The 24,084-nt window shown below is 56.6% G+C and overlaps 1 protein-coding gene across 3 annotated transcripts; it reads left to right on the top strand.

Moving 5' to 3' along the window:
• Positions 1–3,400: 3,400 nt before the first annotated feature.
• HSPA12B (heat shock protein family A (Hsp70) member 12B) lies at positions 3,401–24,053 on the top strand. 3 transcript variants are annotated; one of them, XM_024239193.2, is made up of 13 exons: positions 3,401–3,510; positions 9,311–9,370; positions 11,476–11,573; positions 12,921–13,045; positions 15,531–15,717; positions 16,123–16,227; positions 16,545–16,661; positions 18,817–18,991; positions 19,832–19,918; positions 20,350–20,454; positions 20,569–20,827; positions 21,404–21,507; positions 22,106–24,053. In XM_024239193.2, exons 2-13 carry the CDS (start codon positions 9,328–9,330, stop codon positions 22,759–22,761), a joined length of 2,061 nt encoding a protein of 686 aa, XP_024094961.2. In that variant the 5' UTR covers positions 3,401–3,510; positions 9,311–9,327; the 3' UTR covers positions 22,762–24,053. The 3 variants fall into 3 exon arrangements, with proteins under 3 accessions (XP_024094961.2, XP_054398036.1, XP_054398035.1); XM_054542061.1 differs by lacking the exons at positions 11,476–11,573; positions 12,921–13,045 and having other exon boundaries at positions 3,402–3,510; XM_054542060.1 differs by lacking the exons at positions 3,401–3,510; positions 9,311–9,370 and having other exon boundaries at positions 9,397–11,573.
• Positions 24,054–24,084: the final 31 nt, after the last annotated feature.

Genomic DNA, 24,084 nt, shown 5'->3' with positions numbered 1-24,084 from the left:
GTAGAAAGAGGGTGAAGAGCCCTTCCCCACCATGGTTGTGGTGAGGGTAACTGAAGTGTCAGGGTAGGGGACCCAGCGGGGCACCAGCACACCTGAGGTTCAGTCAACAAGGCCCACTGGTGAAGAAAACCTCGCCCACCCTCCCGTCCCTCCTGAGGCAGGTGGTGGAGGCACCTGCCCTCCCCATTGTGTGTGCATGAGTGTGTGTGTGCATGTATGTGTGTGTGTGCATGCACGTGTGTGTGTGCACGCACATGCATGTGTGCTAAGCTCTGGAGAACAAGCAGCCAGGCTTGGGCAGGAGCCCGGGGGCAATGGGGGACATGCAAATTTCTCTCCACAGCCCCTCAGTGCTGACAGACTGAGGTGGGGGATGACATGTCTTAGAAACAAACTTCACCCTCTGCCCTAAAACTGCCTGCTGGTCTGCCACATGGGGCCAAGCAGTGGGTACTTGGAAAGAGGGCCCTGCTCCTGCCTTCCAAACCCAGTAAGTCTTCTTGAAATCCCCATGGAGGGGACCTGGGGCCAGGGGACTCCCCAAGCAGACACAGCACCCACACAAGGGTCTAAGGGACCCCTTTCTCCCCAACCGCCTGAGGTAGGGATGGATGTGGACAAGCAGCTCAGGGCTGGGGCTGGCCTAGGTGGAAGGTTCAGAAGCACAGAAGGCAGGATGTGCCCGAGGGGCGGGACATGGGGTTGGAGGCTAGGGCTGGGAAAGAGAGTTTGGGAGATCAGCCAAGGGCAGTCCACGCCTTGGCTCTTCTCTAGGTCATGGGGAGCCACGGAGAGTGTGGGAGTGGTGATGGGATGGCACCCGATTTGTGCCTTTGAAAGTCACCTCTGGTTGCAGATAGAGATGGATTGGGGGCAGGGCTGAGAGGAAGGGCATCTCATGGGAGGGGAAGACCCTGACCACAGTCCAGAGGAAAACAGCGGGCCTGGGGAGAGGCTGCTCCTGGGGAGGACCTACTCAGAGCCTGATTCTTCCCCGTGCTGCCCCACCCAGGGAGATGCAGGAAGCTGGTGAGGTCAGTGGGTGGGGCACAACCATGCTGGAGAGGAGCAGGAGGGAGATGGGAGGGCACAGAGAGGTGGAGGGCAGGGACTCTGAGGACACTCATCCATGCCCACCTGGACAATTGAATCGAGCTTCCTCTAGTGTGGAATGTGGGCTCACTGGGGCTATTTGCTATCCTTCTCTCATGTCAGACCGGACGCGGCCCAAGGGTGGGGTCTGTGACTCCCTCATCAGACTGAGGGGGGCTGAAATGTAGGGGTGGGGGAAGGAGGGAGCTTCCAAACAGGAAGGTTTGGAGGGCGCAGGCACTGAGGACAGGGGATACGCCCCCCATGAGTCTTCACCCCTGCTGGGAACCTGCTGCTGCGGCCCTCAGAGACGAGCCCATCTTTGGAGCTGGAGGTGGGGACAGAAGAAAACCAGGTGGAAGGGAAAAAGAAAAAAGGGGCAGGCATGAGTGTGAGGGGCCAGACCCTGGAGCCCCCAGGACATGCACAGCAGACACACACTTCAATCCCTCCTGGCTCTGCTCAGCCTCAAACGAGGTACAGGCCTGCAGGCCCTGACCAAGGACCCCTGTTACACACAGACAAATGCAGACACACACTCACACACAGACATAAAGACACAAGATGCAGCAACACACACACATAATACAGAAACACAGTCACACACTAGCACACACACAGACACAGTCAGACAATCCAAGAAACACACTCACACATGAACACAGACATACAAGCACAGTCTTACACATACAAAGACACACTTAAGCACAGACACAAACACACCAACAGATGCACAGACGGACACACATAGACGCACAATGGGAGGCGGCCTGTGGAGACTGCTGATTGGATACCACGCTGGCTTGGTATCCAGAATTGTTGGTGCAGCGCACACCCCATGCCTGACCTCATTAAGGAGGCCCTCTGGGGCAGTGGCCCTGAGAAGAAAGGCAGCAAGCCTAGGGAGGTGACACTGTAGCTGGGGAGCATTTTGGCTGGGCAGAGAGGAGGAAGGAGAGCATTTCAGGGAGGGAAAATAGCCGTTGCAAAGGTTTGGAGTGGAAGAGCAAAAGGGATGTCCCAAGAGCTGTGCCTCATTTGATGGGGCTGTGGGGCACTTCTCTGACGGGCGGCCTTCCCAGGCACAAAGGGAGGTGGACTGAGAAGCATCTGGAACTTCTGTGGGGGCACATGGGGCAGAGGGGAAGGGGAACAGGCAGAACGAGTCAGCTGCCTTTGAAAGCTCCACGAGGGACCTAGCAGAAAGTTATTCATTCATTCATCCGTTCATTCATTTATTTATGACAGGGTCTCTCTGTCACCCAAGCTGGAGTGCAGTGGTGTGATCACACTGCAGCCTCAAACTCCTGGGCTCAAGCAATCCTCCACCCCAGCCTCCTGAGTACCTAGGACTACAGACGTGAGCTACTACACCTGGCTAATTTTTAAAACTTTTTAGAGACAGGGTCTCCCTTTGTTGCCCAGCCAGCTTCAAGCCATCCTCCCGCCTCAGACTCCCAAAGCGCTGGATTACAGGCATGAGCCACGGTTCCCAGCCCAGAAAGAGATCTTCACCCCACAAACCCCCTATTTGGAGGCCAAGTCCCAGCATGCCCAAAAGGGCCCCGGTTAGGACAAGAAAAAGGCTGTGAGCCTCGGAGGAGAGGCTGGGTGCCCCTTGGTGCGGAGTGGTCCCCTTGCCGGGCATGGGGCCTCAGTCTGTGAGACTCCTCGCCTCGGTCGTCTGAACTTGAGCAAAGACAGAGCTAGGCCTAGCCTGGGGACCCGAGGGCCTGCCCTCATCCGCAATTCTGCCTCTTTTCTGGCCACTGAGGACTGGGCTAGGGAAACTGTAGGGGCAGTGGGGGTGGGAGGAGAGAGGGTTCTGGGTCAAGGGACTGGAGGGGTCTGGGTCAAGGGACTGGAGGGGTCTGAGGCAAGGAAGTGGAGGGGTCTAGGGCGGGCCCTTCCCCCTCAGCTGTTGGGCCCTCGCTGAAGGGGCCGAGGCTGAGCCCCAAGGTGGGCCTGTGGGGACGGGGCAGGGGAGCCCCTCAGCAGCTGGACCGCAGGAGGCAGACGAGGGTCTGGAATTCCTCTTCCTCTCCCTCCACCGCCCCCTCTCCCTTCTCCCACCCCCTGGGCTGCTAGGGGAGCGGGGGAGGCGCAGGAGGGGCTCAGGGAGGGGCCCTGGACGCGGGACCAGGCTGGGCCCCTCGGCGGAGGCCCGCGCAGGCAGGCCCCGCCCCGGCCTCGCACATCTGGGCCCGGAGCGCGGGCCGACCCGGCGGCGCAGGCGGCGCGGCCATCCGGCCTGGGGGAGGGGGCGGCGGGCGGGCGGGGTGGGCGGCGCGAGGAGGCGGGAGGCCTCAGGGCCGGGCGCACGTCGAGGACTGCGGCCGCCGCAGCAGGCACGGCCAACGGGCTGCGGGCCCGGGATCGCGGCGGCTGGACGGGGCTCGAGCTGCCGGGAGGGCGGAGGTGAGTTGTGGGGCGGGGGCTGGTGGGCGCCCCGAGTGGAGAAAGGCGAGGAGGTTTGCCGTCCCGGGCTGTCGGCTGAGACCCCACCAAAAGCCTCCAGACTCCGGGTGTCTGGTGGGGACAGATCTGCAAGCCCCTCTCTTCAGCGAGGCTGCGGGCTCGGGAAGGCACTTGGGGCAGCGACCTTGGTCTCCCACCTGGGCTTCGGGGGACCACCTCCCCTGTCCCTCGCACAGCTGCTCAGAGGCTTAGGCTGGAGAAACTCCTGTGTCTTAGGGGCTGGCAGGACTGGTGTGGGCTGGGGCCCGCTCCAGGGAGCCAATTTGGGGGACCCGGTGCCTAGGTCTGAGGTGGAAACCTGAGAGTTGAGTGTATGTGTGTTGGAGGTGCCTCAGGGGTTCCAGGCCCTGTGGTCCCGAAGCGCAACAGAGTACTGAGTGGTCCGGTGCCAGGGTCTGAGGCTGGGACCTGGTCTTCCGGGCCAGCTTGAGGTCCAGGTGGGGTGGGGTCCAGGTTCCCGCTAGAGCAGTGGAGCCTGTCTGTGAGGCTAGCGTGTGTTGATGAGAGAGACTGGAAGGGAGTGAGAACGAAACTAGGGACTCTCCGGAGAGCAGACGCAGCGCAGGAATCCCAGGCGAGAGGGGTAAATGGGGGGCTGTGGGCAGAGCATGGGAGGGGCTCTGTTGTTTGTGAACTGGCTGCTCCCATGATGAGGACCCAAGGGGGTGCGGCAGGATGTATGGAAAGCAAAGATGAGGACAGGGAGGGGCCATGGGAGGCCATTTCTGTCACTCCCTGCCCCAGCGCAGGATGGGGCAGCCACCTCACTCAGCCACACATGGTCCCATCTTCTTAAGGGCTCCTCTCCAGAACAGAGTCGGGCAGCCCTTTGGGTGCCGTTTCTGATCTGTGCTTTGGGCCCTGGTTGGCCCAGTCTGTGGCTTGGAAGAAACGCCTGTGGCCTCACTTAGCCCGCTGACGGAGTCCTGTTCCATTACAGGGCTGGCTGGGTGCTGAGCAGAGAGCAGCAGGCGGAAGAGGCAGGGTCCTAGTGAGGAGGGGAGCTGGAAGGACCTGGGTGGGCTCTTTGTCTACACAGGCATTGTGTGGAGCCTTGGAACCCAGAACACTGCATTCCCATAGTGCTCCTGGGGACATGAGTACCCAGCTGAAACACCCCACCCAGGAAGAGATCCTCCGAGGAGTCTATCAGGCAAAGGGTCGGGCCCCTGCAAGGTGGCTCACGCCTGTAATCCCAGCACTTTGGGAGGATGAAGTGGGAGGATTGCTTGAGGCCAGGTGGTCGAGGCTGCAGTGAGCCATGATTGTGCCACTGTACTCTAGCCTAGGCAACAGAGCAAGACCCTGTCTCAAAAAAAGGAGCAGGGGTGGGCATGGGGGCAGGGTTCGTCCTAGGCTATTGTAAGACCAGGGGATACTCTGGGATGGGAGTCTCTGGTTGTGAGTTCCTGCTGGGCCACACCCTATCCTGGTCCCCAGTGACTAATAGGCCCTGCCTATTGGGTAGAAGTCAGGGCCAGGGGTCAGGGTGAAGCTGATGACTAGAGGTCAATATGAAGCCAAGAGTTAGGGGTCAGTCCATGGGCAGGGTTAGGGATCAGGCTGGGGCCAGAGTTTGGCATGTGCTTGTAGCCAGGAAATGGAGTTCCTTTCCGTGTAAATCAAACTGTCCCACTCAATTACTCTCAAACCCATAGGCACCACCAGTCTGAAATTAGTAGGCCCTTGAAGCGGGGCTCAGCCTCCCCTCATTTTCAGCTGTGGACTCTGCCCAGACCTAGCTTTTGGGAACTGGGCTTGTCCCGTGTTCTGTGGTCAGCATTCTCCTTAAGTGTTCCTGGGTGTGTGTGCTCGCTTGGCAGTCAGCCACCTCTTGGCTTACCTCCACCTCTCGGGGAATCCATGGGATCCTCCTTCTTTAACACAATTTTTCTTTTTTTTTGAGACAGGGTCTCACTCTGTCACCCAGGCTAGAGTGCAGTGGTGTGATCATGACTCACTGCAGCCTCAACCTTCCAGGCTCAAGCAGTTCTCCCACCTCAGCATCCAAAGTGGCTGGGACTCTAGGCATGCACTACCACGCCGGGCTAATATTCGTAGTTTTTGTAGAGATGGGGTTTTGCTGTTGCCCAGGCTGGTCTCGAACTCCTGAGCTCAAGCAATCCACCCACTTTGACCTCCCAAAGTGCTAGAATTACAGGCATGAGCCACCACACCTAGCCTTTAACACAAATTGATTTAGTTCCTACCTCCTTCCTTAAAGAACTCATGATGACTAGAATGCGATTCTCAGTAAGACCAAAATATCTAACAAGAAAATTCAGAATCCACATCACGAAGGGAAAGAACACTGCTCAAACCTGCCCACCTGCCTGCTTCTATCAACACCTTGCATATCTGGACTTGTTAACATAAGCCCTCTGTGTCACCCATTCTACAGGAAAGAGCACTGAGGCACAGAGATGTGGCATGATGCACTCACGCCAGGTGCCATAATAGGCTCTTGCCATCCCTGAAACCCCAGCATAGGGGCACTCAGCATATCGCACAATGAGAGACGGTAGACAACTGGACAAGCTTCCGATAGCTGGGAAGAGTACAGGCCCATGGTTTGGATGTGGAATCCAGTGTAGAGTGATGACTCAGTCTTTTTTTTTTCCTTGAGATGCGGTCTCGCTCTTCTCACCCAGGCTGGAGTGCAATGGCGCGATCTTGGCTCACTGCAATCTCTGCTTCCCAGGTTCAAACGATTCTCCTGCCTCAGCCTCCTGAGTAGCTGGAATTACAGGCGTCTGCCACTACGCTCGGCTAATTTTTGTATTTTTAGTAGAGACAAGGTTTCACCATGTTGGCCAGGCTGGTCTCGAATTCCTGACCTCAGGTGATCCACCTGCCTCAGCCTCTGAAAGTGCTGGGATTACAGGAGTGAGCCACGGCGCCCGGCCCAGAGTCTTTTTTTTCTGATGGTTCTAGGTTGTTTCTCCTCCAGGTACAATAGCCTTGGTCCAGAAAATCCATTCATTCATTCAACAAAGTGGTTCCCCAGTGCTTAGCACAGAGCCTGGCATGAAGAATCTCGATAAGTGTTTGCTGAAGAATCAGAACAACATACAAATAGGGCTGCCAGCTCCTCCCTCGAGACCTTGATCCAGTAGTATGCTGGTTAATGGTTTCCAATCAGCTCTGGAAGAAGGATAAAATCCTGATTTGTAGTGCTTGCCAATTTCTGTCGTGTAAATACTCCCAGCCATGACTGATTTCAAGCTACCAATGTGATGTCATTGAATGCAGAACTGGGAAGAGATAGAATCAGCTCGCATGAGCTGGCGGGACCCACCTCAGCATCCCACTCCATCATCCTGAGCTGGGCTCCTGCCCCTGGCTCCTAAGAACCCTCCCCTCCCCTCTCTGTGCTTTCCCTTTTCTCCTCAACAGCCAGCTGCTATATGCGTGCCCACAACCAGCACCCATCCTTCTTCTGATTCTGATTCCTGAGCATCCAACTGTGTACCTCCAATGGTACAGAGGACAGCAAGAGTGTCTGGAAATCTCCATGGTGCTAGCCATGCAGGAGAATCCTGGACATACAAGAGTGTGTGGGAGTCCAGGTGTCTGTCCACAGTGGGGCTGGTTTGTGTGAACTGTGTTAGCAAGGGTGTGTGCCTGTGTGTATGGGCATGCCAGAGCCAGCTCTGTGTCTGCCTGTGTTCTATAGCAAAACTTTCTGATTGGGCTGCTGGTGACAGAGAGGGAATGCTTTGGCCCTGTGTAGCCTCCCCTTTTGTTTAGAGGAGCAGCCAGGCCCACCAATGAGAACATAGTGTCAGTGGTCTACAGACTGGCTGAGACACACTGTTGAGCAACACTTCTCAAACTTCAAACGTCAAACCTGAATCACCTGGGAATTTTGTTAAACTAGGCCAGACGTGGTGGCTTACGCCTGTAATCCCAGCACTTTGGGAGGCTGAGATGGGCAGATCACCTGAGGCCAGGAGTTCAAGACCAGCCTGGCCAATATGGTGAAACCCCGACTCTACTAAAAATACAAAAAATTAGCCGGGCATGGTGGTGCATGCCTGTGGTCCCAGCTACTTGGGAGGCTGAGGCAGGATAATCGCTTGAACCTGGGAGGTGGAGATTGCAGTGAGCTGAGAACTGAGATCACGCCACTGCACTCCAGCCTGGGGGACAGAGTGAGACTCTGCCTCAAAAATAAATAAATAAATAAATAAATAAAAATAAAATACAGGTTCTGATTCAGCAGGTCTGCGATGGGGCCTGAGGTTCTGCATTTCTAACAAGCTTCCAGGTGATACCAATGCTGCTGATCCTCAGCCCACACTTTGAGTAACAAAGCTGTTGATGGTTTGGAATATCCTGTCTATAGCCTGGCTCCAGAACTTCATAGACAGGATTGAGCCCCTCCCATCTTAGAAAATAAATATTCTTCCTCACCTCCCTTCAGCTGTAGCACCCTCCAACTACTGCCCTCACATGCATTCCTGATCTCAGCCAAGCTTTTCAGAAATTCTAGCTCAATATGATTGCGTCACTACACTCCAGCCTGGGCAACAGAGTGAAACTCCATCTTAAGAAAAGAAGTTCTAGCTCATGTGACCTCTTGCTCACTCCTCACCTAAGCTTACCTGCCTTGGGCCACTAAAACAGTGTTTCCAGTCTCATCTGAGGACCTTTTACAGGGATCTAGCTTTACCCATCTCTTGGTACAATCTTCATGAGACCATGGGGAATCTCAATCTCCTTGGCCAGTATATGTTCCTCTGTTCAGCCTTTAAATGTAGGTTCTCCTCATGACAGAGTGACACCCTATCTCAAAACAAACAAACAAAAAAGGAAGGCCAGGCACGGTGGCTCATGCCTGTAATCCCAGCACTTTGGGAGGCAGAGGTGGGCGGACCACCTGAGGTCAGGAATTCGAGACCAGCCTGGCCAACATGGTGAAACCCTGTCTCTACTAAAAATACAAAAATTAGCTGGGCATGGAGGCACTCACCTGTAATCCTAGCTACTGAGGAGGCTGAGGTAGGAGAATGGCTTGAACCTGGGAGGCAGAGGTTGCAGTGAGCCAAGATCGTGCCATGGCATTCCAGCCTGGGCAACAGAAAAAAGAAAAGACAAATTGAGTCATGCCCCCACCCCACCCTGCCACCTCAAACCTTTCAAGATTTGCTGTTGCCCTTCATATAAAATCAAACCTGAAATAGGGTGCACAGGCCCTGCCTGCAGGGTAAGCCCAGCCCAGCCCTCCGTCCAGACTTACCATGTCCCCTTCCCACCCCGCATTATCCAACTTTGACCTTCCTAGCACTCAGCAATGCTTGTCATTTCAAAATCACTTGGCTGATTATCTCCTCCATCAGACTGTTGGTTTCTAGAGCAGGGACAGTGTCTCTCTGGGTCACTGATATCTCCCAGCACCTGGCACAGAGCAGGCACCAGAAAACATTTAGGAGGATCCTGATTCCAAGAAAGTAAAGCCATTTTTTGAGAGAAGCTGGGAACTGTGGGACTTTAGATGAGATTTAAGGAATTACTGTTAATTTTGTTAGACATGAGAATGGTGTTGCGATGACATTGTTTAAAACGTCTTTATCTGTTGGAGAGATGTATTAAAGAGTTCACAGGTGAAACAACATGATGGCTGGGATTTGCTTCAAAGGACTCCAGCTAAAAGTAAACAAATAAAATAAATAAGCATTCAGATGAGGGAACAAAGGGACAAATAAATCCCACTCTGCTTGTCTGTTCCTGTTGACAGCTACAGGGCCTGCAAGGATGTTGGCTGTCCCGGAGATGGGCCTGCAGGGGCTGTACATCGGTAAGAACCCCCACCACTCTGCCCTGACCCATCACCCACTCACCCGAGCAGGCACTGAGACCCACCTACAGGTTGTCCAATGTACCTCTCCCACAGAGCTTCCCAACAGCCCTTCTGTGAGTGTCTGTGTGTGTGTGCATGTGTGCAGGGCAGGTCTGTGTTTACTGGACCCCCCTGTGTGTGCAGGAAGGGTCTGTGTGCACAGGTCTGTGTATGTGAGTATGTGTCAGTATGTGTGCACACAGGACTGGTCTATTCACAGGACCCCCATGTGTATATGTGTGTGGGCTGAGTGCATGTGTGTGTGTGCCAGGAGGGTCTGTGCACACAGGAGTGTATGCATGTGCATGTGTTTTGTTCAGGCTCTGTCCACAGGACCCTGTGTGAGTGTGTCAGTGAGTGTGTGTCTCTGCGGGCAGGTCTCTGTGCACAGGACCTGTGTACGGGAATATAGTCTGCAAGTGGGCACACATGTGGAGAATTCTGCGTGTGCACGGAGGGTCTGTGTGCACAGGAGTGTTTGCATGTCCATGTGTTTTGTTCAGGCTATGTGCACAGGAGTCCGTGTGAGTGCATCAGTGAGTGTGTGTCTCTGTGGGCAGGTCTCTGTGCACAGGATCTGTGTATGGGAGTACAGTCTGCAGGTGGGCACACATGCAGAGAATTCTGCATGTGCATGTGCGTCTGACCATAGCCTGGTCTGGGAGCAGGCTTGGGTTCTCTGCAGGGGTGGGAGGCCGGAGGCAAGAGGGACACTCCTCAGGAAGTCCATTCACAAAGACCTGGTGGGCTGGGCCCTTCCTTCCTGCCTCCCTTCCCAAGCTCGAGCCACAGCAACTTGGCCTCTCAGGCTGCAGCTGGTGGCAGGGCCAGAGCCTGCCCTGGCTGCCTGAGGAGAGGGAGCCCTTGAAATGTGGCCACTTTGTCCCTGCCCCTCCAGCACCTCAGACTCTGGCCCTGTCCAGGCGCTTCCCAGAGTCCCCCTCATGCCTGGCCCTTTGCCTGTGTTCCCAGGTTACCCCCAAGGCCAGGGAGAGTGGAGACCTGCCTGGCAGCACATGACAGGACTGTGGCTGAGGGAGCACAGGGCCTGCCCCGGCTCAGCCTAAGGCGAGCCCGACCTGCCTGATTTGTCCATGGAGCTTCCTACCAGATCTCACTCTCCCTCCCTAGCCAGGCTTCCTGGCCTGTCCATGGATATCAAGGCCGCCCCAGTACTCCTCACATGCCCCTTAGCAATGCCCAGTGTGATGGTGGCAGCTACCAGCCAAGCAGGCCCTCCTGCCCCATGAGCTGCCTGATCCTTGGGGCCAGGCCTGGGGCTGTCCTCCAGGGCTACTCCACTCCCTCCCACCAAAGGTCCAGCTCAGTCCCAGGCGTGCAAGAGGGTCTTGATGGGGCCTCCTGCCCTGAAATGCTGGCTCAGGGTGTGTGTATGTGTGTGGGTGGGGGGTGGGAATCAGACTTCCTAATGTTGTGGACACCCCCAGTTCAGTACTGGGCTATCTCTATGAGTGTGGGAGGAGGTGCTGCCCTTCCTGGATCCTCCTCAAGCAGCCAGCTGGGCCTGTCTGTGGCCCTTGTGGGCATGGGAGCTGCGGAGTTCCCTCAAGTCCTGATTAGAACCACGTGGCCCAACTTTAGGGTGGAGGGGGGCAACCCCACCTCCTAGCCAGTTAGATCTGTAGCTCCACCTTTTGAAGGAGGAGGGCTTCTCTCTCCTCTACTCCCTCCCAGGAGCTCACCTGCCCTATCTCCCCTGCCCTTCCATCTCTCTGGACTGAGTCTCCCTGCCACACAATGCTTTTCTGTCTCTCTCCCCTCCCACACTGTGTGTCTGAGGGGCCCTAGTGGGGAGACAGTGAGTCCCCAGAGAAAGCATGGGTCACCCGCTAGGGAAACGTTGCCTCTGATAGCAGACCCTCAGCTCCTGCCCCTACATCATGCGTGTCTTTCCTACACCCCCCCAGTCCTCCTCCCCAGCAGAGAGCTCTTTGCCTTAGCCCAGCAAGGACTGATGGAGAACCTTTGGGTGCCTGGCTTGGGGCCCCGCTGCCATCCCTACCCTGCTTGTGCCAGGATGAACTGCCATCTCTTCTCTGCAGGCTCCAGCCCGGAGCGGTCCCCAGTGCCTAGCCCACCCGGCTCCCCGAGGACCCAGGAAAGCTGCGGCATTGCCCCCCTCACACCCTCGCAGTCTCCAGTAAGCCCAGAGCAGGGATCAGGTGGTGGGTGGCCTGGGTGGTGTGGACAGGGTCGTGCCTGGCAAAGTCATGACAGGGCCTCGGCCAGGAAGGAGGAGAAGATGGGGGTACCACCATGCCTCTTGTCCCCGTACACTCCAGTCATGTGCCCCCCAGAAGGATTGACCTTGGGTGGCCCTGGACTATAAGGGTAACAATTCTACTGAGAAGGTGACCCCCTAACTCCCAACCCCGACACACAGGAGGCACCCACGGCCATTGCAGCTGGCCTGGCTGAGGCAAGTGTTCCTCTGAGCATGTGGCTTTTCTAGGTCCCCAGGTCCCCAGAGCACTGCGCCTCCTGTTGACCACAGCCCACCTTAATCCAAGTCATATCTGAAGGAAAGGAGACGTGTTGCTAAAAAAAATAGTCCGGAAACCATTAGCTTGGGCTGGGCACGGTGGCTCACACCTGTAATCCCAGCTCTTTGGGAGGCCGAGGTGGGCAGATTTCTTTGAGCTCAGGAGTTCAAGAACAGCCTGAGCAACATAGCGAAACCCCATCTCTACAAAAAATACAACAATTAGCTGGGCGTGGTGGCGCACACCTGTAATCCCAGCTACTCGGGAGGCTGAGGGTGGAGAATCGCTTCAACCTGGGAAGCGGAGGTTGCAGTTAGCCAAGATCGCACCACTGCATTTCAGCCTAGGTGACAGAGTGAGACCCTGTCTCAAATAAAAAGGAAACTACTAGCTTGAAGTATCCAGAACACCACCTCCCCACCCCCAAGCTCCCTGGGTCACCCCACATGGATGACCTTGCCCTGGTGATCCAGCTTAGGGACCCCCTTATTCTTAGGGAGTCCAGCCCTGGCATAGAAGGCACACACTTCTCTGGGGACATGCACGTGCCCTCTCCTCTCTGCCACGGAATCAGACAGTCTGGTTTGTGTCACTGTGGCCACAAAGAGCAAGAGGATAAAATATATACACTGGTCCATGTGCTGTAAAACTGCCTGGAGGAGCAAAATTTCTCCCAGCTGGGCCCAGACTAGTGGCTGCCTATGAAGATGGTGTGAGGTGGGGGTGGGGCTAAGGCAGTCCAGAGGGAGGGTGGGCAGAGGCTGGAAGTAGGAAAGCAGGAGCTTGAGCCAAACCCTGCCTGGGGCTACCTGAGAGACACGTCCAAGGCTCAGCCTGGAGCCTGGAGGGCAAGGGAGCCCGAGCAGGTGGGCAGGTGGGGTGGGCCAGGTCCAGGGCAGGTCAGTGGAAGGGAGTGTCTTCCCCATGCAGAGGAAGCGTTGGGGCTGTGGGGGATGGGGGTGTCCCTGCTGGCTGCTTGCTAATTCTAAGTCTTGCACTTGCAGAAGCCCGAGGCCCGAGCCCCCCAGCCGGCCTCCTTCTCTGTGGTGGTGGCCATTGACTTTGGCACCACATCTAGTGGCTATGCTTTCAGCTTTGCCAGTGACCCTGAGGCCATCCACATGATGAGGTGAGGGCGGCTGGGGTGGGAGAGTGAGGTGGGGAGGGTGGGGAGTTCCTTATACCTTGGTCCCAAAAGTACTGTCACCGAGACACGGGGTCTCCTTGGAGGCCCTGCCACCCCTAGTCTGGGGCTCCCCACTGCGGCAAAAGTTGGAGGATGGGCCCCAGGCCTGGGTCCTTGGCCTCAGCTGGAGCAGCTCCCAACCCTCTGTAGGAAAAGTCAGACTTTGTTTTTAATTTTGAATTTTTTTGAGATATAACAAACATAATAAATTTACAATAAACATAACAATAAAATATGCAAATCTTTTTTATTTTCCTTTTTTTTTTTTGAGACAGAGTCTCACTCTGTCGCCTAGGCTGGAGTGCAATGGCATGATCTTAGCTCATTGCAACCTCCACCTCTCGGATTCAAGCAATTCTCCCGCCTCAGCCTCCCAAGTAGCTGGGACTACAGGCATGCGCCACTATGCCTGGCTAACTTTTGTGGGGTTTTTTGTTTTTTTGAGACGGAGTCTCACTCTGTCGCCCACGCTGGAGTGCAGTGACGCGATCTCAGCTCACTGCAAGCTCTGCCTCCTGGGTTCACACCATTCTCCTGTCTCAGCCTCCCGAGTAGCTGGGACTACAGGCGTCCGCCACCACATCCAGCTAATTTTTTTTTTTTTTTTTTTTTTAAGTAGAGACAGGGTTTCACCATGTCAGCCAGGCTGGTCTCAAATTCCTGACCTCGGGCGATCCGCCCGCCTCGGCCTCCCAGAGTGCTAGGATTACAGACGTGAGCCACCACACCTGGCCTTTTTTCTTTTCTTTTTTTTTCTTTGAGACAGGGTCTCGCTCTGTCACACAAGCTGGAGTGCAGTGGTGTGATCATAGCTCACTGCAGCCTCAAACTCCTGGGCTCAAGCAATCCTCCCACCTCAGCCTCCTGAGTAGGTAGGACTACAGGCAGCACCACCACACCTGGCTAATTTTTTTTTTTTTAATTTTTTTTGGAGAGACAGGGTCTCACTGTGTTGCCAGGGCTGGTCTTGAATTCCTGGCCTCAAATGATTCTCCCACTTTAGCATCCCAAAAATGCTGGAATTACAGGTGTGAGCCACCATGCCCAGCCCACAAATATTTTTCTAAGCTTGTAGACAAACACACACATATACAAACATGTATGTGTTTTTTAAGTAAAAGTGAGATATACAACTTGCTTTGTTTTAAAGCTTCAACACTATTTTGTAGATATTTCATGTCAGCACATACAAAGCTACCACTTTCTTTGAACGGCCTAGTATTCCATAGTACAGATGTGTCATAATTTATCCATTCCCCTATTGACAGTTTTACGGGGTTTTTTTCCTCCTCTTATTTTTCACTATTACAAAAAGTGCAGCAGTAATATCCTTCTTTGAAAACTTGTGCTGCAATCTCTATGGGGTAAATTCCTAGAGGTGATTCCTAGGTCCAACATCTCAAATCTTTTTTCTTTTCCTTTCAGAAAATAAAACATAATAAAACAAGAAATAAAAATAAAAACAAGAAAATGAAGGTTCTAAGGGCTGAGTTGACAAGTCACACAGCTGTTTTGAAAGACATGTTTCAAAAATCCATTCAGATGTTGTTGGGTTTTGTGTGAACACTCCCCTTGGGACCTCAAGACCCCAGTCCTCTGAATGTGTCCTAGAGGGTTGGCAGGCAGTAGGTGAAGCTATAGGAGACCTCAAAGTTCTCAACCCAGACTGGGATGGGAGGTAAGAGGGGCTTCCCAAGGCCTGGAGACTGGATGGAAGGGTGAATGGAGAGATAGACAGACAAATAACTGCTCCCAAAATACATGGGACTTGAGCTTCGTGAGATTGGACTGTCCTTCCTTCCACATCACAGGAAACCACAAAGGCTCTGAGCACTTACAGCCCTCTAGGAGCTGCACGGCATCCCAGATGTCTTGCTGATCAACACACATGGCTGAGGCCATGGTGGGGCTAAGGACACATCCAGGAACACTGTCTCTGTCCTGTGGAGGTGACAGTCACAGGAAATAACTGGGGGACATTCCAGCCTCCTCCCAAGCTCTCTCTTCCCACCAGACACCAAGCCCCTAACATCTCTAGAATATCCATCTACTTCTCTCCATGGCCACTGATCGTGCCAAAGTTCAGCCCCGACCTTCTCTCACCTGGATGGCTGCAATATCCTTTCTCCATGCTCCCTTCCCTGCACTCTGTTGCTCCATGGGAGCCAGTGACCTTTCTTTCTAAAGGCAAATGTGGTCATACGTCTTCGCTACTTTAAATCCACGAAGACAGAATTCTGAATGGCCTTCTGTGCTCTTCATGATCTCACCTTAGCATTCTTGTATTTTCTCCTGCTGTCTATGGAGCCGACCCATAGCTAGTTCTCCCTGCTCTTTCACATCTGGAAGTTTTTGCACATGCTGTTCCCTCTGCCTGGATTCCCACCCAAGAAGGGAGGGTTGCACTGACTGCCCTGTGCCTCCGCAGGAAATGGGAGGGCGGAGACCCGGGCGTGGCCCACCAGAAGACCCCGACCTGCCTGCTGCTGACCCCGGAGGGCGCCTTCCACAGCTTTGGCTACACCGCCCGCGATTACTACCATGACCTGGACCCCGAAGAGGCGCGGGACTGGCTCTACTTCGAGAAGTTCAAGATGAAGATCCACAGCGCCACGGTGAGTCACAGGGCTCCAGACAGGGAGGCGGGGCCAGCATGGAAAAGGGCAGGGCTAACGGGGGTGGGTGGGACAAAACCAAAACATGTGATGACCGGCCCGATGGAGTCGTGGCTGAGAGGGGGCGAGGCTAAAGGGAGATGTCGGACTCCGGTGTGCGCGGAGCTCAGAAATGAGGTGGAGGCGGGGCTAATGTGGGTGGGGCTAATAGTGAAGCTGGGGTTGCAGGAGGGGTGGGGCTAAGGAGAGGGGTTGGGGCAGAGCTAATGTCAGATTGGGGCAAGAGTGGGACGGTGGTAAAGAGGAGGGGAAGCTCCAGGAAACGGGGTGATTTTAAGAGCGAGGTCGTCAGGAAATGAGGGCCGAGCTGAGGCCTCCTGCAGAGCCGCCCTGTGTCCCTGCCAGGATCTCACCTTGAAGACCCAGCTAGAGGCAGTAAATGGAAAGATGATGCCCGCCCTGGAGGTGTTCGCCCATGCCCTGCGCTTCTTCAGGGAGCACGCCCTTCAGGTGCGCTGCGGCCCCACCTCTGCCGACTGTGGCAGGGACCCCCTATTTTCCCCTCATCCGAAACCGCTCCCCCATCCCGTCCCCGACATTGGATGGGTAGACACCGCCGGAGCTCAGAGGTCATCTTCTCCAGTACCCTCCTCCCTTTTTGTCTGGTAGAGCCTGCACCAAGCCATACTGATGGGAGGGGGGCCTATTCTTCCAGCTCTGCTGGGAAGTCCTTCCTGTGGTTTGATTAGTACCTCCAGTTCCGCAGAAGGCTGAAGACCACCCTCCCTCCAAGCCAGCTTTCCTCTCACTGCCCCCTCCTGTACCAGGAGCTGAGGGAGCAGAGCCCATCGCTGCCAGAGAAGGACACTGTGCGCTGGGTGTTGACGGTGCCTGCCATCTGGAAACAGCCAGCCAAGCAGTTCATGCGGGAGGCTGCCTATCTGGTGAGGACGTGCAGGCGGGCCCGAGAACACTGCTCAGGAAGGGCCAGGCTTGTCCTCATGCTTGCATGCACCCCACCACCCTTGAGACCACAGAGTCATTGTGGAAAGAACTTCAGCCTGCTCCTGATGGGAGTTTGTAGAGTTGCTCCCACCGGGAGAGGGAGTGGGCCTGCAGGAACAGGGGACAGAGGGACAAAAGACACAGCCCAGGCCAGTGTAGAGAGTGCCTTAAGTCAGGTGTCCTAGAAGCAGAGCCCAAGATGGAGAGTCTTTTTTTTTTTTTTTTTGAGACAGTCTTGCTCTGTCGCCCAGGCGCGATCTCGGCTCACTGCAAGCTCTGCCTCCCAGGTTCACACCATTCTCCTGCCTCAGCCTCCCGAGTAGCTGGGACTACAGGTGCCTGCCACCATGCCCGGCTAATTTTTTGTATTTTTAGTAGAGACGGGGTTTCACTGTGTTAGCCAGGATGGTCTCAATCTCCTGACCTCGTGATCCGCCTGCCTCGGCCTCCCAAAGTGCTGGGATTACAAGCGTGAGCCACCGCGCCCGGCCAAGATGGAGAGTCTTATATGTGAGGTCTATTGAAGAAGGTTTCTCAGGAGAAAGGCGAGAGAGGGAGGCGGGACAGGAGAAGGAGCTATGAAGGATGTGGTCTTGGCTGGAGTCTAGCCTCAGGTTTAGCCTCAGCTAGATCCCATGGGGAGCTGCAGAGGGAGAACTGTAGCACAGAGTTGGGGCCGGCTTCTTGCACATCCGTATCGGTCTGTCACTGGTTCTGGGGAAATGGGAGGGAAACCTCTCCAAGTGAGGCCATTCCCATTCAGCTGAGGGCAGTTATCCAGAGGAGGTAGCAGCTGTGAGCCAATAGCAGCCAACACTCACAGTGGCAGGCAGGGCACCCAGAACATTCACTTCACTTGGCATCAGTATTTTGAGGGACACCCCCACCACTGCCCACCTTTGTTGGTTCTTGAGCAGGGGAAATAGGACTATGAAATAAAGGGAGGCGATTCTGGCCAATGCATACAGGTCTTCCTACCACTGAGATGCTCAAAGGTCTAGAGCAAGGAGTTGTGGGGGCTCCAGTGGAGACAGAGAGGGCATAGCCTCAAGACTCATTTCTTGGTCGTAACCCTGGAGCCTTGGATACAGACCCTAGGCTTTCCAAAAGGGATCTCAAGCCTGCCTGTAGACACCCTGGAGGGGCCCCCAATCCTCCCATACCTATGGGCCAGGCATGACCCAGGGCCAGGTCTGTAAATGTCTACACTTTTCACTGGAAGGAGCACAGTGACATCCCTGTGCAAGGATCAGGACGGAAGCAAGGCTGTCCCCAGCCAGAACAAACACCTGCTCCCCCAGCGTCCCCTTGCCTATTTCCCCACCCTCCTTCTTCTCACGCTATTCCCTGGCTGCTCAGGAAAGTCTGGCCCTGGGGAAAAGTCTCCAATCACACCCTTATCCCTCTCCCCTATCTGGTCAGAATCTGGGGAACCCTACAAAACCATAATGTACTTCCCACAGGGATCCCCTGCCCTGAAGGAAATAACTCCAGATCTCAAGTGTTTTTCTCCACCCAATTGGCCTGTCTTGGTGCCTGGAATTTCAGCTTCCTCCCTGCTGTATCAGATTCCCTGGGAACAAAGTTCTCCTGGAAGTGGGGTGGCCTATGGCTACTGTCTGACACCAGCCTAGTGGAGAAAGAGGGTTCAATGAGCTAAAACGGCTCCCCACCGCCTCCTCTGAGCCACCACATCCCCCCACATTGTGCTAGAGTCTGCCAACACCCCCAGCCAGCGCTCAGCTGGCCACTTGTACCTGTGAAGGGGAACCTTGCTGCAGCCCCGCTATCTTGGGAAATTTGAATGGGCAGATCCCAGGGGTTCTAGGTCTGCATTCTGTCTAGAGTCTTTTCCTGCTGGGCAACTTGTTGGCATATTTGGCCAGGGCCATTCCCTCCCCAGCCTGGTCACAGCGTGGCTATGAGGCAGCTCCAAATTTGTGCAGCACAGAGGGGCCTGAGAGGCCTAACATGGGTGGGGTGTGATGGAGGAGGAGGTGGGAGCCCCATAGGCCACGGTTCCCCACCTCACGGTGCCATCTTAGGTGTGACAGCCCACAGTGCTGCCTGACCCTGCCCACCACCCATCCCCAGGCTGGACTAGTGTCCCGAGAGAATGCAGAGCAGCTACTCATTGCCCTGGAGCCCGAGGCTGCCTCGGTATACTGCCGCAAGCTGCGCCTGCACCAGCTCCTGGACCTGAGTGGCCGGGCCCCAGGTGGTGGGCGCCTGGGTGAGCGCCGCTCCATCGACTCCAGCTTCCGTCAGGGTGAGCTACCTCCAGGGACACCACCCACCCTTGGAGGGTCAGAGGGTCACTGAAGCCAGAAGCTCAGCCATGTCTAGTATGAAGGGGAGGGGGTACCCACCCTGGAGGAGCCCAATTTGAGCAGGCAGAAACATGCCTGGTGGAGCCCGTCTGAGGGAGGGAGGCACAGCCCTGCCCAAGGGCAACCTCGTCTCAGGGCGGGACATGCCCTACCTAGGGCAGCCCAATCTCAGGGTGGAGATTTCACCTTGCCCTAGGGGAGCAAGGTCTGAGGAGGGCAGGACTCCGCCCAGCCCTGAGTCTGAGGGTTGGGGGAGACACAGCCTACCCCAGGAGGAAATTGCTGGGGTACTGACAAAGGAGGAAGTCAGCTCACTGCATCAGCTGTCCCTTTCATTCCCCTCATCTTCCCCGACACACATCAGCCCCAAGCTCCTGCTGCCACGACCAGGCACCCAAGCCAAGGACAGCTATGGTCATCCTCCCAAATGCCATCTCCCAGGGCAGGGAGAAGCCCTAAGTCCTGAGTCCCCTCTGAGACTCCAAAGACCTACCTGCCTCCGCTCCTCCAAACCCCTCTAACCCTGATTTTGCCATTACCTGAGACCTCCTGGGTTAAAGGAAGGCCCTGTGTCCATAAATATTTCCCCCCAGCTGTTGGATACAGGGTGGGAGTTTGGGGTTCAGGATTGCCCTCTCCTAGTCAGGAGCAGGTTGGAGTTTCAGGAGCACTGGCTGCTCCCAGTGCCCATGGAGGGCCTGGGCAGGAGGATGGGAGTTGAACGCCATAGCTGGAGCACCTCCTTCTAATCTCACTCCCTGCTGTCTCCTGACCCCCAGCTCGGGAGCAGCTGCGAAGGTCTCGCCACAGCCGCACGTTCCTGGTGGAGTCAGGCGTAGGAGAGCTGTGGGCAGAGATGCAAGCAGGTAGAGGGAAAGGGGGATGGAGAGTTATCCTTGGCCCCTACGGGGCACCATATACTGATGGGGGGAAGGGCATGTTTGCAAAGCCCGTCTCTTCCTCCTCCATCCGCTGTACCTAACCTGGCCGTCCCCTCACAGTCACCCGCACCCCCACCCCACTCACAGCGGCGCCCCTAACTCCCACTCCTCCAGGGGATTCTCCGCGGACGCTCGGGTGGAGTTGCAGAGCCTCTGGAACCATTTCTCCCCCACACCCTGCGCCCATATGTGGTGGTCTGAGGTTCAAGCACCTGAAGCCCCTCACGTCCCTCCCCCGACCCTGCAGACAGGCCTTGGGACCCGGGGCAGGGCTGGAGGCTGGGCGAGGCTGGAGGGGGCGCAGGGCTGAGGGTGCGAGGCCGCCCATGAGTGTGTGCCCGCGCTCGCCGCCGCAGGAGACCGCTACGTGGTGGCCGACTGCGGCGGAGGCACCGTGGACCTGACGGTGCACCAGCTGGAGCAGCCCCATGGCACCCTCAAGGAGCTCTACAAGGCATCTGGTGAGTAGCCAGGCGGTGCCCCGGTACCCAGCGCGACCCGGGCTCCGGCCCTGCCACCGCCCCCTGGCGGCCCGGTGAGCGCTGACGCCTCCTTCGCCCCCTGCTCCACCCCAGGGGGCCCTTATGGCGCGGTGGGCGTGGACCTGGCCTTCGAGCAGCTGCTGTGCCGCATCTTCGGCGAGGACTTCATCGCCACCTTCAAAAGGCAACGGCCGGCAGCTTGGGTAGATCTGACCATCGCCTTCGAGGCTCGCAAGCGCACTGCTGGCCCGCACCGTGCGGGGGCGCTCAACATCTCGCTGCCCTTCTCCTTCATTGACTTCTACCGCAAGCAGCGAGGCCACAACGTGGAGACCGCTCTGCGCAGGAGCAGGTGGGTCCTGGGCCCGCGGGCTCAGGCAGGGTTTGCCGACCCGGGAATGACCGTGCACTGGAGGGTCCCGAGCCCTAAGGAACGGTGGGGGTCTGCCTGATTCATCCCACATATACACTAAGCCAGCAGGGCGTCGGGGTGGGGCGGCGGGGAGCGGCGAGTGAGTGCCCCAGCCCAGCAGGCTCCACCCACGGAATCCGCTGCCCGAACTGGGGCAAGAGAGAGAATCATGGCGGGGAGGCGGCAATGCCTATCTCCTCCCAGCCTTCTCTACACCCCTACCCCGGGCCCTGCCGGCCCATGCTCCTTGGTTTCCCTGCACCAAAGCAAGGGGAGGCCCCTCCCAGGACCTCGTACCTGGAACCTGGAGCAGGCTGGCAACTAAATCCCCTGAGTGAGTAGGGTGGAGATAAGGGACTAACATCCAGCAGGTCCAGTCCTCCAGACACCACGTGCAGTCGGTGCCCAGGCACTTCTGCCTGGAGGCAGAGGTAGAGAATAAGGACCACGGACCCCAAACTGGGACAAGCAGCTGGGCCCTGACCGATGGATCTTTGCCCCTTTCGCCACCAACAGCGTGAACTTCGTGAAGTGGTCCTCACAGGGGATGCTCCGAATGTCTTGTGAAGCCATGAACGAGCTCTTTCAGCCCACCGTCAGCGGGATCATCCAGCACATAGGTGAGCACCTGAGCTTGGTCCCCCACCCGCCCCCACATAAACAGATGCGGAATAATTCCCCCCCATCAGTGCCTAGAAACCTCCACACATCCATACACTGGGATGAGACCTAGAATCATCTAGAACACCTGGGGGATGAAGTGCAGTGGTGATTAAGAGCTAGGGGGTTGATATGTAGTCTTGCCAAGGCAAAAAACTTCTGGTGCCTCAGTTTCCCCATTTATAAAATGGGGTGATAGTATTGGGTTCTCAAAACGTTATCACACGGATAAAATGAGCTGAAGTACCTAGAATGAGCACAATGTCTTGCACACAATGTCTAGGTGTTTAATACGTGTAAATGCATATCCTTATCTCTTGTCCTCCACGTCGTGGTGGGAGAGAAGTGGGGAGCGTGAGTGTTGGGGAGGCGAAGCCCTCGAGGACTCCCGTGAGCTCTCAAAGAAAGTGCTCAAATGGCTACTTTCTAGTTGCCAGGCGGGTACAGGCTAGGGAGGGGAGGCACCGGTGGCCGCCTAGTGGTGGCCTCAGTGGCTCTCTCTCCCCCGCCCCTTCTCCTCTGCCCCCTTCACCCGCGTCCCCCCGTCCTGTCCCGCAGAGGCGCTGCTGGCACGGCCGGAGGTGCAGGGTGTGAAGCTGCTGTTCCTAGTGGGCGGCTTCGCCGAGTCAGCGGTGCTGCAGCACGCGGTGCAGGCGGCGCTGGGCGCCCGCGGTCTGCGTGTCGTGGTCCCGCACGACGTGGGCCTCACCATCCTCAAAGGCGCGGTGCTGTTCGGCCAGGCGCCGGGCGTGGTGCGGGTCCGCCGCTCGCCGCTCACCTATGGCGTGGGCGTGCTGAACCGCTTTGTGCCTGGGCGCCACCCGCCCGAAAAGCTGCTGGTTCGCGACGGCCGCCGCTGGTGCACCGACGTCTTCGAGCGCTTCGTGGCCGCCGAGCAGTCGGTGGCCCTGGGCGAGGAGGTGCGGCGCAGCTACTGCCCGGCGCGTCCCGGCCAGCGGCGCGTACTCATCAACCTGTACTGCTGCGCTGCAGAGGATGCGCGCTTCATCACCGACCCCGGCGTGCGCAAATGCGGCGCGCTCAGCCTGGAGCTTGAGCCCGCCGACTGCGGCCAGGACACCGCCGACGCGCCTCCCGGCCGCCGCGAGATCCGCGCCGCCATGCAGTTTGGCGACACCGAAATTAAGGTCACCGCCGTCGACGTCAGCACCAATCGCTCCGTGCGCGCGTCCATCGACTTTCTTTCCAACTGAGGGCGCGCCGGCGCGGTGCCAGCGCCCTCTGCCCGGCCCCGCCCTCTTTCGGTCCAGGGGCCTGCGGAGCGGGGTGGGGCGGGGGAAACGATGGTTCTGCAGTCTGCGCCTCTTTCCACGCCCTCCGGCCCCGGGGAGATGAGGTCATGGGAGGGTGGGTGGGGACACGCCCAGAGACTGGCTTTGGGATTGGGCACTGGTCCGCTGACTGCCAGGCTGAAGGGACCCGCCAAGGACTGAACGGGTAAGAGAAGAGGTTTGCAAGACAGAGCGCGCAGCCCGGCAAGGGGCATGTGACCCCGAAGGAAGAACGCAACAGAAGAGTCCTGGTCTGAACTCGGCCGAGTAGGAGTGGGGGTGGGATGGCAGGAGGAGCCGCAGGAGGAAGGTAGGTTGTGCAGGGTCTGGACCTGCAGGGCTGAAGTTCACTCATTGATGGACTCGGCCCGAACCGGGAGCCAGGCAGAAAAACCCTGTGCTGTAGGAAAGTGACTGGAAGTGGACTCCAGGGGGACAGGTGTGGTAGCACAGTCCTGGTGTGGTGCTGACCACCCAAATATGACTGTGAATTGTGGAAAGGGCAGTAATCTCTAATGGGGAGGTGGGAACATTGTGGTGGAGGCAATTATGAGGGGATATGAGGGTAGCATTTCTTTCGAGACAAAACACCCATCTGGGAAGGCCCCAAGGGCAGCTTATGAAGGACCCCACTTGCACCCCACCCCAGCCATGGAAGGGCAGCTGGAGGGTGGATGGGGAGCCCAGAGGAAGCACTGAGGGGTGGTCCCAGCTCTGCTATTGACTCGGTGTGCCTTTAGGACATTCTCTGACCGCCCATGGGCCTCAGTTTCCTAAAGTGTGAAATGTCAGGCACTTCCCTCCAACTGTGACATGCAACAGCCCCACCTGCCTGAGAGCCCTGAGGTGACAATAAAACATTTATGCTCAAGGGGAAGCCACAGCCTGCTGATATGGTGTGGAGACCCTAATAGTGGGAGGAATGCAGGGGTTCCCGGTGCTAGAGAGAGAAGGGAGAAAGCTTTCAGCTGTGCATAGGGAACTGACCAGAAGGGGGTGCTGCTGTCTCCCATCAAGCATCCCAAACAACTCCACTGCTTTAAGACCTCTCTGGCCTACACATGAGGTCCCTCTCTCCTCATTCAAACTAATTGTCTTGGCAGCCAGCTTCTGGCCTAAAATCCCACCACCTGTGCATACCTCTTGTGGGGCTAGGTGCTATAATACCACGCGGTGCCCCTGCCTCCTGAAAGAGTGAGTCTACCCAAGTCCTTCCTTGGCCCATCTGCAAAGGAGTAGACATTA

This window comes from Pongo abelii, chromosome 21 (genome assembly GCF_028885655.2).
Source record: "Pongo abelii isolate AG06213 chromosome 21, NHGRI_mPonAbe1-v2.0_pri, whole genome shotgun sequence".
NCBI classification, from domain to species: Eukaryota; Metazoa; Chordata; class Mammalia; order Primates; family Hominidae; genus Pongo; species Pongo abelii.
This window is presented reverse-complemented; position numbering and strand designations above follow the sequence as displayed.